Genomic DNA, 14,879 nt, shown 5'->3' with positions numbered 1-14,879 from the left:
TGATTTTCATTTTTCCTTATTGCACCCTTACTGCTCTTCCTTGAGTTCATGTTTATGACCTGGAGCTGATAAAAACATGCACACCATGACACCACCTACATAAATAGGTCTGAATGTTTTAAGGCTGAACATTAGTAGGCTATACCCTCAAAGACGTCTCACTTGCTAAGACCAACCGAGAAAATGAGAAGGTAAGACAGAAATTACCAACCATTTTTCCCCCAATATGAAGGGTCTAACAAAATACAGCATTTGTATTTCATCAAATTCACAAACGTAAACTTAAAAAAATGACCTCATGTGAAAAACTATATAAAAAGGTCAGGCAATTTTAATGCTGAGCAATGCACATGGGTAAGCCTTCAAAGAGATATCTCACAAAGGGAAACCAAGAACAACAAGGTAAGAAAGAAATAGTTTGCAACCTTTTTTCAAGTATGCCTATAAAAGTTAAGGTACCCTGAAAAAAGAGCCTGCAACGATACATTTTTACAATACAACATTTCCATGACCAATTTAAGACACTGACTGGCTATACAATATTTTCCGTCCAATCACATTCACTGCTTAATAGAAATAGTAGCCTTGCCTACTAATACAATAATGCATTTTTTTAATAACACAGTAACCCATTAGTCATTTAAAATAATAATAATAAAAAAAACAGAGCAAAGGAGTTTAAAGGTACTATAATGCAATACAATCAGGATGGTCTAGAAGATCACAATGTAGGATTAATTAAGTGTCTATAATAAGAGTGCTGTAATGCTGTAAAGTGTTCATGGTACAGCAAGTGCACAGTATTGTAGTAAAAAGTCCTGGGTAAGATGTCCATGGTATCAGATGAGGGCAGTAGGGCAGTAAAGTGTATAATAAGTCACCAGTAGAGGCAGCCAGATGGAAAATGTGCAGAATAGAGACGCATGGGGTCCAACCAATCACATCTCCTTCTGAGGCGTAGGCCTATATGGCCATGGGGTTAAGCTCCAGACCTCCACAGCTGAACAAGCTCCTTTGATTGGTTTGGTTGGTCAAAGTTTTTTTGCGGGGGTGTCGTGTTGGAGGGAAACCTGCTCAGGGTCATCCTTGCAGTGATTGTTGTGAGAGTTGCTATGCCCACCAAAGTCTTCATCACGATTCAGTGATCTCTTCCAAGTACCATCTCAGTAACATAGCACAGCATAGCATGCATGCTGAGCACAACAGACTGTCAAAGTATCTGCACATTGTTGTTTATGACGATTGTTGAAGGTAAGATGAATTTTAATTAACACCCACTTTACATAGATTTTAAGTGTGAATGCATTTTATTGGGTCACCTTGTATAGACTAAACAACCTTTGGCTTCCTCCAGCTGAAAGACATTTATCATTGAAAGAAAATAAATTAATTCATTATGAACTATTGTCTGTCTTTTTTGTCTCTAGGATGGAAACACATTTCCTGTTTGTGTGTTTTCTTTTAACAGTTATTACAGCTTCTCAAGGTAAGCACTATTACACTTTTACACTGATAATAACATTTTAATTAATTTGTATGACCATCAGCTTAATACGTTTCCCTCATTTTTGTTTTGAGCTGTACTACCAAAAGTATACATTTATGAGAGTGTGCTCCCAATATTGATAAAACAGCTTCTTAACAGAAATGTTCCCAATCAACCAATTTGTGTGCATATCTCTAAATAGAGGCTTACAGTATACTGCAATGTAGTTATCAAATGGCGGTCAGGGCATAGGTTTGTCCTCTAATAGTTCCCTTGTATTATAAACAAATATTTAAAAATATGTATTTTATTGTTTGTCATATTAATGTCAAGAATGCTTGACGGAAAGAAATTTAGCTTTGACTGGAAGGGCCACCCAGTCAGACCTTGTGAAATCGCCATACGCGGGGGAAGGCATTGCCCAAAATGCCATTGATGGAAATCGGGACTCACATTTCCATCATGGATCCTGCACTCTAACTGATGAAGATACTAACCCCTGGTGGAGGGTTGACCTGATGAAGGAGTACGTCATCACATCAGTGGTCATCACCAACAGAGGAGACTGCTGCCATGAGAGACTAGATGGAGCTGAGATTCGCATTGGCAGCTCCCTTATTGACAACGGCAACGACAACACACAGTGAGATTCAATTTTAAAAAGCAGGAAATAACTCATTAAAAACTCAGAATACACTGAAAATCTCTTAATGAATGTTGTTGAATACTATTAAATGTTTATTGCAAACACTTCCCTAGCTGTGTCTTGCTACAAGTAGGCCTATATCAAGGAGGGGGAACACTGTAGTACTAAAGAATTTGATAAGATATATATTCAAGATAGTCCTTGTGCACAAGCCCTCAGCAATGCAGGTGCAGGTGTGAGGCAGGAGAAGGTGAACAAAAAGAACAGTAAGCAGTGTCCGGTGTCTTTTGAATTTTGTTAATTGGTAAGATTGATCTTTATCCATTAATACGTAAGAACGCAAAGTAACAAAGTGACAAAGTAACAAAGTTCAGCATCTAATAATAATCTACTGTGTACAGTTCTAACATACACTATTGTGCAACTTAAAGGTACACTGTGCAGGAAATGGTCAGAAAAGGTACTGCAACTATGCTGCTCATTGAAATTGTGTAGCCTATTGCCAAATTTGATCATTCCATGAAAGTTTACTAAGTAATAAATTAATATTTTCTAGTATGGCTCAAGTACAGTCATTTTTGCAGCTAAAAATGGCTATTTCTGGAAATTCAAAATGGCATACCATGGAGAAGATCCCCCTTTTCATGTATGAAAAGTGCATTTTTCCCCAGTCATAATGAATACTTAAAATTTGATGGTGGTGGTAAGTATTCATGAAAAAGGTAACATTAGTAAATGGGTAGCATGAATTCTGGAAATAAACAACTAAAAATCTTACAGTGTCCCTTTAAGACACATCATCAGTGTTAGCACCTGAGCTCATTGGGTGTTTCGGGTCTCACAACAGACACCCTCGCCCATGGGACCCAGCCGGGGGTGATCAAGTCCCCGCTTGTGTCTTAAGAGCATTTATTTGTCCACGGATCGTCCGCTTGATCCACAGCCATCTGGACGCCTTTTCTGCTGCATCACTGATGTTTCTAATGGCTTTTCTGTTCTGCAGTCCTCTCACTCCCAGCATCTTAAGTGCCCTGATCAGAGACTGGCCAGCGAAACCTCTGAATACGTCCTCGATGGGGTTGCATTGGGTCTTCCACCCCCTGCTTCGGCATTCACTTGCCAGTTCCTTTTACTTGGCCCTCTTCCTCGCAAAAGCCTCCTCCATCCTGTCTTCTCAGACAGTCAACTCCAGAAGGACCACTTGTCTTGTTGTTTCCAACACCAGGACCATGTCTGGCTTGAGTGTGGTCACTCCGATGTTCTCCAGAAATTTGAGCTGTCTCCCTAGGTCAACCTTCGACTGCCAGTCCCTGGCTGTTGCCAGCAGCCCCCCTGATTGTCTCCTTAGCTGTTGTGGTTTCTCCCAAGCCTTAACAAAGGCTATGGCCTGTCTTGCTGGTTGTTGGTGTTTGTTGGTGGAAATCCCTGTGCTGATGGCCTCTGCAATGACCCGTAGCACTTGGTCATGGCGCCACCGGTATCGCCCCTCTCCAAGTGCTCTCGGGCAGCAGCTAAGGATATGCTCCAGTGTTCCCGCTTTCTGGCAGAGAGGGCGCAATGGGTTCTCAGCCAAGCCCAAACGGTGGAGGTTGGATGGGCTTGGGAGGACTGGATGAGGAATTTGATCCTGTGTGTCTCATATCACCATAACTCTGACCACGAAACCTTCCGAGCCGCTGCCTCCTCCCAAAGAGTCCATGCCCCCTGCTGCCGCATCCCTACAATCCTACTGCAGCGGGCTTCCTCCCCTCCTGCCCGGACCTCCTCCTGGATTAGCTGATGCCTTTCCTTCCCCTTGGCCTTCTTGTAGGAAGGTCTAGGGTTGCTTCCTAGTCCTGCCCGCCCTGATGCCGCTGCTCCCACCAGTTCACTGTGACGCAAGCGGGACTCAGCCTGGTTGACTGCCTCTTGAGCGCACCACTTCCTGCCGGTCCTGACTTCTATGCCAGCCGAGGAGACTTTGATGTCCCTGGAGTCCCTATACAGCTGCACCTCGCTTGCTCGGGTCACCATGAACTCCTCCGTCAAACTACTGAAGGGTAGCTGCAGTTTGTAGTTCCTCCCGTACAAGGCGATGCTGCTGAGGCTTCGTGGTAGGCCCAACCACTTCCGTAGGAAAGAGCTGATCTTCCTCTCAAAGCACTCAACAGTGGTAATTGGCACGTTGTAAACCAGCAGTGGCCAGAGCAGTCGAGGCAGGATACCGTGCTGGTAAAGCCAGGCTTTAAACTTGCCTGGTAGTCCTGATTTGTCCACTGCAGTCAGCCAGGTTCCCAACTCCTCCGTTGTTGCTTGGAGTACTGCAGTGTCCCTCAAGGTGCAGTCATAGATCTTGCCTTGGCTCTTGACTGGCTTCTCTCATACAGATGGAATTTTGGTGTCTCCTATTGAGAAGCGGAACTTCTCTGAAACGTTCCCCTTTTCCACCACTAGTGACCTGGACTTGGCTGGCTTGAAGTTCATCCGGGCCCAGCTGATGAGATGCTCTAGGTCTTGGAGGATCCAGCTACAGCCCAGGACAGATGCTGTAGTCACCGTCAGGTCATCCATAAATGCTCGGATGGGAGGTTGTCGCATACCAGGGGTGAGTTTCTCAAAAGAGAAGTTGTTAGCCTGTTAGCAACTTCGGTAGTTGCCAATGGGAAAATGCATTGAAAACAGCAAAGTAGCTAATGTAGTTAGCAACTTTGGTTTTGGGAAATTCACCCCAGAGTTGGTGAGTGGTCCTCTGCACTCCACCTCTGCTGACTTCACCACCATATTCATGGCCAAAGAAAACAATACCACAGAAATGGTGCATCCTGTGTGTGATAATGCCTTTCTCCAGCCGATGAAATGCAGATGTTACTGCTCCAGAAGTGACTCTCAAACCGAAGCAGCTGTAATAGTCCAGTATGAGGTCTTTGATCTTGCCTGGAACGTGGTGTCAGTCTACCGAGGTTTCCACCAGCTTGTGTGGCATGGACCCGTAGGCATTGGCAAGGTCAAGCCAAAGGACTGCCAGGTCTCCTTTGCCTTCTCGTGCCTCCCGGATCAGCTGGGTAACAACTCCTGTATGCTCAATGCATCCTGGGACCTTCGGGACTCCTCCCTTCTGCACAGAGGTGTCGATATAAGTGTTCCTCAGGAGGAACTCCATTAAGCACCAAGCAACAATACTGAAGAATATCTTGCCCTCGACACTGAGGAGTGAAATGATCCTGAATTGCTTGATGGTACTTGAGCTCTTTTCCTTTGAAATCCAGACCCCCTCTGCGTGTCTCCCAGGGTTCACGTTAGCCGGCTGTGACCGGACATTGATCGGTTTGCATCATGAATGACCGGCAAAATAAAATGTGACCGGCCAAAATGTCCGGCAAAAAATGACTAAAATTAATCAGTAAATAATATTAGCTATTTTAAATACTGAATGTTACACAAAACACCAGTGATATGAAACTGAACAAAGCCGAAAATAGTTATGAATAGCCTATGTAAATGAATGTGTCGTAGTCTAAACCGCACACAATAGTGTTGCTTGCGCTCTCGTCCCCCACGTTCTCCCCAATCAAGTTGCTTCCCTATCACTTGACTCACGCTGACTGATGTCGAGGAACAATTCAGGTTTTTTTTATTTTATTTTATCAGTAAACACAAAGGGCATTGCGGTTGCACAACCATTTCATGCCCAGTTGCGAAGTCAAGCCTGGGACCCAATGCGATGGCATGCGCAGCATCGCAGCGAATCACTTTCACTTTTACCTCTACTGAAAAATGGTGGTGGATCTCCAAGTAGGCTAGGCTACAGTCGAGGGTCAAATTAAACATTTCAGAGAACGATATGCTCATGAGAAGTCCCAGTAAAAGTGCATGCAGGGCTTTATCACTTTTTTCATCACCGGCCAAAATGGCTAGTGGATGTATCTCACACGCCCACATATATAGAGCGTCGTACGGAACGTGTCAATTCCCTTGAGAGCGCAGGAACACAACGCAATACAGTTCAAATTTCAGTAGCGTTGTTACCGTTACTGCACAACCATTACAGTCATCACATCGTTACCCAATTTGAGTAGGGAAATCCTCTTCGGATTTGCTGATAAAACACAACGTTTTCAGTCAATAACTTAGCTAGATATGCCTATGCGCGCAGCACGTTGGCTAGCTGCTTTTTTTTCTTTCAGTTCGTTCGAGCTCTCGGGTATGTGAAAGAGAGCATGCATTTGCTCCTCGTGCATACAAGCAGCTGGCTCTTTAACACCAGCCAACTGGCCCAATGCTAGTGAAATTTAAGTTTTGCTGGTAGAAAAGACCTATTTACTAGCCACTTTGACCCATTAGGGAGTATGTGTTTTGCTGAGGGAAGGTCTGTTAGATATTCTAAATGTCCGGTATTCTGCAATGCAGCCGGCCACTTGTCTGGCCAGTAAGAATTCTAGCGTGAACACTGGTGTCTCCACTGCTGTGCCAACCAAGGACTGACCCTAAGGATTGTCCATAGTCGCTTCAAGAGTCTGGGGCATCTCTTGTAAACAACATATGGCACTCCACTGGGGCCTGGTGCTGAATTTGATCTCGCTGCCTTGACAACCTCCTCTACTTCTTTGAAAGTTGGCTCCTTGGTGTTAAATGCCGAGGGGGGTACTGGCGGGGATATCAAGGTTCTGCATGGCCCAAGATCTTCCTCTCTTGCATTGTCACTGTAGGTGGCATTGAGGTACTTGTTGACCTCCTCTTTTGACCAACGATCTTCTTGGTGAACCCAAAGGGATTTGAGATGAAGGCTGCACGTCTCCTGGCGCTCTCTCTACCCCTCCTCCTATGCCACTCTGCTCGACGGAGGGTGACGAGCCTTTTCCTCAGTGCACTCCGGAGCTCTGCCGGCTTTCTCCTCCTCTCTTGTCGCCTTAAACTACCGACCAAGCAGCCAGAGTTCCTGCTGCAGCTGGCTGAGTTTTAGCTCCCGTCTGTTTGGCTCCCCTGAGCGTCTGGTTGGCTGTTGTTCCTTTATGCTAAATCTTTCTGCTCCGATGTTAATGATCATTGCAGACATTGACAGCAGCTTCTGGTCCGCATCTCCCCTTGCAGTAGCATCCAGGACTTGGTCCAGATCTTCATCAAACTGGAGCCATTGTCTTTCTTTGTTGGAAGCAGGCCACAAGACCCGGTGGTGTTCAGAATGCGAGGTTGGACGAGGTTGGACTTGTGGGGCGTGGAGGGTCTGGGCGCTGAAGGTTGACTCCTGGCCGGGCTCCTCCTGCGTCTCACCAGGCACTGGACATGTGCGTTGCACCACCTGCGTCCCCGTCAAGCATTTCATTTTGGTCTGGTGGATCTTTTAGACCATAGGTTCTTGCAGACTTTGCCTCATGGACAGACTGCACTCGTAGTCGTTTTTCCATTCCGCTTCTTTGCTGGTTCATCTGTCCTGTTGGGGTGCTCATCCTCCCCCCCCCTCGGACACCCCTGGGTGTATACTTCATTAGGGCTTTTCTTAGCGTGTTTGTGGTTGCACCCTCACAGGAGCTGCAGTTCGGGTTGCTGGCCCTATCTGCCCCGGTTACTGTCTTTCCAGTCATCGGCTGTCTCTCCAGTCATGTCTCGCCATCCTATTCATGGTCGTCATCCGGCCTGTTCCTAAAGGTCACTGGCTTGGCCAGTTCAACTAGTTCTAACATACACTATTATGCAACTTAAGACACATCATCAGTGTTGGCACCTGAGCTCATTAGGTGTTTCGAGTCTCACAACAGACACCCTCGCCCAGGGGACCTAGTGTACAGAATATACCAGAGTAGGCCTATGTCCAGATTAACTGTCCCACAGTCATGTTGACAAAAAAGTATAGTTAACAGGTGGGAGTAGGAAAGATTGAAGAAAGAGATTTGAAGAAAATTCAGTAGCCTTGGATGTCCCCGAGCTTTCTGGTTTTAAGCTGCACACTGAAATGTCTCCTGGATGGGAAGAGTTTGTTGGCCAAATGAGAGGAGCTGCTGTGAATGTGTGTGCAAACACAGTAGGGTCTTCTTGTAGACATCCTCAAGAGCTGGAAGTGAAATGCACATGTGGGGCAGTTTCACCATTTTCTGCAGTAGAATGTGGTCATTGAGAAAGCAATTCCCATACCAGGTTGTCAGTGGACAGATGGTTTTTTCTCAGTCCCTAAAAATATTGATGCTGATATTCCTCCTGGGAGATTGGAGGTGTTGGTAGACTACGGCAGATTCTCAGAGAGGTTGGTTCCCTTTTCAAGCTGGACGCTTATTCCACCTTCATGCCATTGAAGTGGATGATGGGTATCTCCCTGTCCTGCTCCCACCAAGGAAATTAACTGTTTGGTTTTACCGGTGTTGAGGAACAGCTTGTTTTTGGCACACTATTTAGCTAGGTGTTTTAACTGCACCGTGCATTCAGACTCCACCTCATGATGACGAGTGTGTGGGCCTAAGTAGCTCACAAATAAGTTCTGACAGTATGACATGATTGATTAGGAACATTTGTGCACACACATTTACATTATTGTTACTTTATCTCTACATGAATCTCTATCCTTATTCTTCAGAGTTGGAGTAATATCCTCTATCCCAGCTGGGGAAAGCCAGACCTTCACATTCAGCCCTGGCGTCAGTGGTCGCTATGTTAATGTTTTTCTGCCAGGCCCCAACAGGACTTTAAGTCTCTGTGAGGTTGAGATTTATGGCTATTTGGCACCAACTGGTAAGTGATCTCTTAAGAAACACAGTATGTAACAATTAAAATGAATACATGCATAAAGTAGAACATTTTTATTACATAATATGCACACCCTTGTTACATTTGTTGGAATTCTGGTTTTCATTGCAGGTGAGAATGTGGCCTTAAGAGGAAAAGCCACTCAGTCATATCTTCATTCACACGGCTTCGCTTATAACGCTATTGATGGGAATCGTGATGCTATATGGGGTCATGGGTCCTGTACTCACACAGAGGGTCACCTCAACCCCTGGTGGAGGGTGGACCTGCTCCAGACATACAAAGTCTTCTCAGTGATCATCACCAACACTGCGCATGAACCTAGTCGGCTGAATGGGGCTGAAATCCGGATTGGCAATTCTTTGGACAACAATGGCATCAATAATCCCAGGTAAAAGACTGCTCCGCTGATGGAGAAATAATGAATGGGACTTCACACATGTCTTTTTAAACGTGAATTTAGTTTTTTAAAAACCCAACTAAATTCTGCTCACTATCGCCCCTGGTGCCACCCCCTGTGGAGTCAGTTTTGAGAAATAGAGTTTATGAACAATTAATCCAGGGATATCAATACATACAATAATGTTTTGATAGCTGCACACCATGCCTAGCCTGGCCAGTCAGACTATACAGTAATATGACGAGTTCAGTCTCACACTGCATGGTTCAGAGGGCTGAGGGCTGTGGGTTCAAACGTTGTTGTTCAATTTGCCTCTGCATGCCATGACCAATTAGAGCAAAAATCAGTAATCTGCTCCAACAAAGACTAACCTGCACCAACGAATAAAACAGGGGTTAAAAACCTTGTTGAGATTGGAGGACAGGTTTGCTGTCCTTTTGTGTCTCACCTCCAATGGTGTGGTACTTGACCAACTCACCAGACAGAAATCGTTTACCTCTAGGTGTTTGTTTATTTGACAGGCTCCATTGTGCATAATTTACACAAAGATTTTGAATATAAAGACTTTGACTCTGTACAGCAAATAATGACCTTTTTAATTTTCTCAGGTGTGCTGTAATCTCCTCTATTCCTGCTGGATTTTCTGAGACGTTTCAGTGCAACGGCATGGAGGGACGTTATGTGACTGTGGTGATACCTGGACGGGCAGAGTATCTACACCTCTGTGAAGTAGAGGTGTATGGATCACCACTGGATTGAAGCTCTTCAAAACAGCACACATCATCCATAACGTTTTCCTTTTTTGAAAACACAGCCATAATGAATGTCATCATTTAGAGAACCCAAAAGGAATTGTGATTTTTTTGTGTGTGTTAAGATAAGATAAGATAAGATAAACTTGTATTGTCTGTTTGTACAGAAATTTGTCTTGCATGACACTCCTCCATAATCCACATGTAAATGCACATTAAAGACACACAAAACACAACATGGCCTAGTAGTCTAGTCGTCTAGGTCCATAAGCTGTTAGGGTAGTCCAATAAAAGTTTAAAAAAATTACTAAGTTAAATTACTAAAAACAAGTTTCTAAAAGTTACTAGAAAAAAGTTAATAAGTTAAACACTGTGTTTGTCTGTGTGGTTGTTGTTTTTCATTTCATTCTAAGGAATGAAAGGAAAGATGTTTTAGGGTTATCACATCCAGAGACACTGACAGGGGGGACAAATGGGGGAGTTTGGAGAAAAGGTGAGAATTGGATAGTACATTACATAGTATGTGCTGGGGCCCTTTCAAATTACTTTTTGTCCTATACAGTATATATAGACCATTTTTATGCAACACCTAAATTAAGATTCAACCCATACAGTGTTGGTCATATATGTCATACCTTTAAGTAAGTGTTGAATTAACTTGCAAAGTTTACTGTGTAGGGCCCATCAAAAGCTGTCAACACCGCTGATCACATCATATTAAAGGTACTGGTTTCTGTGTGGCGCAATCTATATTCGCACGGTAATTGCACAATATAGCCCACTTCACTATAGTTCACACAATTGCTCAGAACTTCAATTCACAAAAAAAATGTCAACACCTCTTGACACAATTTAGCACCTTTGTTATGTCAGCTCTTAAGTATGGAATGTTTTCGAGCGTGCTTATTGCTGAAACTCAACCGATTAGGCCTACTTAGATCTTTTACATCGGCCCCAACGATTGACATTGGCTGTGCCTTTCGCTAAAAAGCTTAAAATAAGCTAACTCCATAATGCCGCGGCATTTCTCAGAATGTCTCATCATTAGATACCTTATGTGGGATGGCAAATCGATGGTGAAACTTTCATTTTACACCGGAGCTATCCTTTAATGATGACAAGGCCCGCCCCCCATATATTGGTAGAATCAAGTCAAGGCCTTCCTTACATGGGCCAAGCCAAACTTTTTTCTGTGCACACTCTTTTTCAACTATAAGCTGTTTGTCAGTGCCTGGTTAATACTGCATAAAACATTGGTTGCCATTAGTTATTATATATTTGTTTTATAGATTATTACATAATGCACCATGTTATTACATTTCCATCATAAAAAAATCAACAGCCGCATTTCATAATAAATTCCGCATTATGTAATAATTTGATGACAAAATGAGAAAAAAGTTGTTACAAAATGCGTTCAAGGAATTTCTTATGAAATGCGTAAATTATTACATAATGCAGAAATTTTCACTGCATTATGTCAGAATTTATTGCATTATTACATATTGCACCGTTATTACATAATGTGGTGTTACAACCCTCCACCAGGGGTTGGTCTGTGAGACAGTGTGTGTGCAGGATCCGTGACCGTAATTTGAGTCACGGTTTCCATCAATCGCATTTAGGGCTAGACCATCCGCCGTATATGCATCTGACTGGGTAGCCTTTCCATTTAGAGCCAAATTTGCTGGTTAATAAGCAAACTTAATATTAATATGACATGCACAAAAATGTCAATAAAAAAATGTTGATTTGTGATGCAGCAACATAATATGTTAGTAAAACCAGTAGCAATATTTTAACATATGAAACACTATTCTCATAAATAATGAATGGATGAATTTATTTCTTCACACCCTCATCATTTATCTTTCAGTTACACGAGTCAAAGAAAGTTTAACAGCATGGAGAAAAGGATCCCCAAGCATGTAAGCTTATATTAAGGTGCCCATGATACAAAAAAAAGAATTGATAGTTCAGCAAAAAGAAAATGGTTAGGCAAACAATTTGCAATCGATTATATTGACCTGCCTTTGCTCATCACCCCATGCCACAACACATTCACAACACATAAATAGATTTGGAGCACAGCAGAAGGACAGTGGTGAAGGGATTTTTTTCAGATAATGATCAAATTAATAAATCAAAATTAAATTAATTAATTCATTGGTGTTTACCTGGCACACCTGTAATGCCTGCTAAAATACTCAAGGACAGGAACAGTGTTTCCATTCTGCTACGGGGAAACGGATAAAATCAACTAGACTAAAGATGGAAACTGTTTGTAATTTCTTTCTTTGTCTTTACAACTGAGACGTCTTTGAGGGCACAGCCTACTACGGTTCAGCCCTATCAGACCTTTATATGCTGTTGGTCTCATGAGCTCATTTGTTATGTATAATAAACAATTTCACGTGCTGTGTTATCAGCTACCGATTATAAAGAAGAAGACAAGGAAGAGGGCTAAGGGTACAATAAGGAAAAACAAAAATATGCGCAGGCCTCATGCCAGCATGCACATGTGCGCCACACACAAACATGCACGCGCGCACACACACACACACACACACACACACACACACACACACACATTAAGGCATACCCTGTTTTACTATCTACAACCCACTATATTAAAAAGAAGTGAACAGGAAATAAGGGAAAGCAAAGGTATGTTAAGTAGAAGTATGATATTACTTATTTGAAACTATGTCGTACAGCTAGTCTTTAATTACATCCAATACTTCTACTGTTCTACATCTACTTCATACGCCTTTGAGGAAAACCACACAAAGGCAAAACAAATGTTTTGAGATTTTATTATTGAGGTTTTATTGCAATCAGTAAACCAACTTCCTTTAAACGGCTTTGCTGTATGAGGCCAAATTAGGACGCTGATAAGACAAAAGATTACATCATTCTAGAAACTTGTGCACATTATTTCTAAAACATCATGGTGAATCAAAAACTAATCACACAAAGAACTGTGCAGTTATGGCAAACAGAAAAATATCCTTGATTAAATTCACCTGTAAATATCCATTTCAAGCAGAGATATGATTTTAAGGTTAAATATTTCCCCATACGTTTAAATAATTACAGTATAATGCAGCTTCATCGTGGCCTTCTCTTCTCGACACACACACAGGAGCACACATGTGCACACACACACACAGGCTATGATGACCCCTTGTGGTGCTAAATTGTGTCAAGAGGTGTTGACAATTTTTGTGAATTGAAGATCTGAGCAATTTAGTGAACTATATTTTGTGCAATTACCATGCGAAAATAGATTGTGCCACACAAAAAAGTCGAGTGGAGTGTGACTGAGTCACCAGGGCCCAATGTATATGTAGACGGGGCCCACACACAGTCCTGGGAGCTGATTGTACATATAGGGTCCACAATTTGCTGCTACGCCCCTCATTACGGCTGCTTTATTCAACATAATGGATGATGTGTGTTGTTTTGAAGAGCTTCAGTCCAGTGGTGATCCGTACACCTCTACTTCACAGAGAGTGAGATAGGCTACTCTGCACGTCCAGGTATCACTACGGTCACATAGCGCCCCTCCATGCCATTGCACTGAAACGTCCCAGAAAACCCAGCAGGAATCGAGGAGATTACAGCACACCTGAGAAAATGAGAAGATTAAAAAGGACAATATTTGCTGTACATAGTCCAAGTTATGACCCCATTAGGTTGCACTTTATTTTAATGGTTCACTCTTACAGTGGATCTACCACATGAGTGTAATACTCTACAGTGTAATAATCAGTGTAGCAATATTTTATATCATGTAATAACAGTGTAACACCATGTACCAATTTTGTACTTACATCTAAGGTTAGGGTTAAGGTTAGGGTTGGTACATGGTGTTAAACTGGTATTACACTACATGGTATTAAATATTGTTACACTGCTTAACCTAATGTGGTAGATCCACTGTAATAGTGAACCATAGTCATTATATTCCAAATCTGTGCGTAAATTATGGCATAATGTATAGTAGCAAATACACAAACCCACCTAGATACAAAAAACTATTTCTGTCTGTTGAGTTGGTCTAGTACTGCACCATTGGAAGTGAGACACAAAAGGACAGAAAATCTGTCCTTTAACCACAATACAATAGTTTTTAAGCCCTGTTTGAGTCAATGATGCAGGTTAGTCACTGCTGGAGCAGGTTACTCATACAGCATTTGCTCTAACTGGCCGTGGCAGACAATTTTAACAACAACGTTTGAACCCACTGCCCTTAGTTTTCTGAACTATGCGGTGTGAGACTAAACTCATCATATTACTGTTGTATAGTCTGACTGGCCAGGCTAGGCATAGTGTGCAGCTATTAAAACATTAGTATATGGATGTATATCCCTGTGGATTAATTGTTCATGAACTGCGTATTGTTAAGGCTCAATCTATTATCTCCCTATCTTTGCATCACCGACCTTATACTACGTGTAATGCAATGACGTGGAAAAGGATATGTGAGATATTACTGCTTGCTTGGTTGCATGCTAGGTGTACCCAAGGAAGGAACATGAGCATTAGCTTATCGAGGTGGCAGCCATGCAAAGTGGTCTCCACACAAACGCCTGCCAATAATTTCAACCCATGACTCTTTAGACAGGTCATCAGCTGGGAAAATTAGGCCTTTCGTCCTACCGCACTTTTCTCTGTGGATTACTGACCAGAAGCCCTATTGGAAGAAATTAAAGAAATGAAAATAAATTTGGCCACCTTGCAATATCCAAAGGAAAGTGCTGAAAATAATGATTGAAATGCACATACAGAGTCTTTGGCTGCGAAAATTAGGCCTAATGTCCTGTCAGGGTCTTCACAGTGGATTACAGACCAGAAGGCCTATTGAAAAAGATTCACCAG

At 42.7% G+C, this 14,879-nt stretch overlaps 1 protein-coding gene across 1 annotated transcript; it reads left to right on the top strand.

The window, feature by feature from the left end:
* The first annotated feature begins 1,044 nt into the window (after positions 1 to 1,044).
* On the top strand, positions 1,045 to 10,161 carry LOC134449571 (fucolectin-3-like). Its single transcript, XM_063199587.1, has 6 exons — positions 1,045 to 1,251; positions 1,428 to 1,486; positions 1,820 to 2,129; positions 8,674 to 8,828; positions 8,955 to 9,234; positions 9,852 to 10,161. The coding sequence occupies exons 2-6, from the start codon at positions 1,429 to 1,431 to the stop codon at positions 10,000 to 10,002; spliced, it is 954 nt and encodes a 317-aa protein (XP_063055657.1). The 5' UTR covers positions 1,045 to 1,251; position 1,428; the 3' UTR covers positions 10,003 to 10,161.
* The last annotated feature ends 4,718 nt before the right edge of the window (positions 10,162 to 14,879 follow it).

This window comes from Engraulis encrasicolus, chromosome 5, assembly GCF_034702125.1.
Source record: "Engraulis encrasicolus isolate BLACKSEA-1 chromosome 5, IST_EnEncr_1.0, whole genome shotgun sequence".
Lineage (NCBI taxonomy): Eukaryota > Metazoa > Chordata > Actinopteri > Clupeiformes > Engraulidae > Engraulis > Engraulis encrasicolus.
Note: the sequence above shows the minus strand (reverse complement) of the source record. Positions and strands in the feature narration are given on the sequence as shown.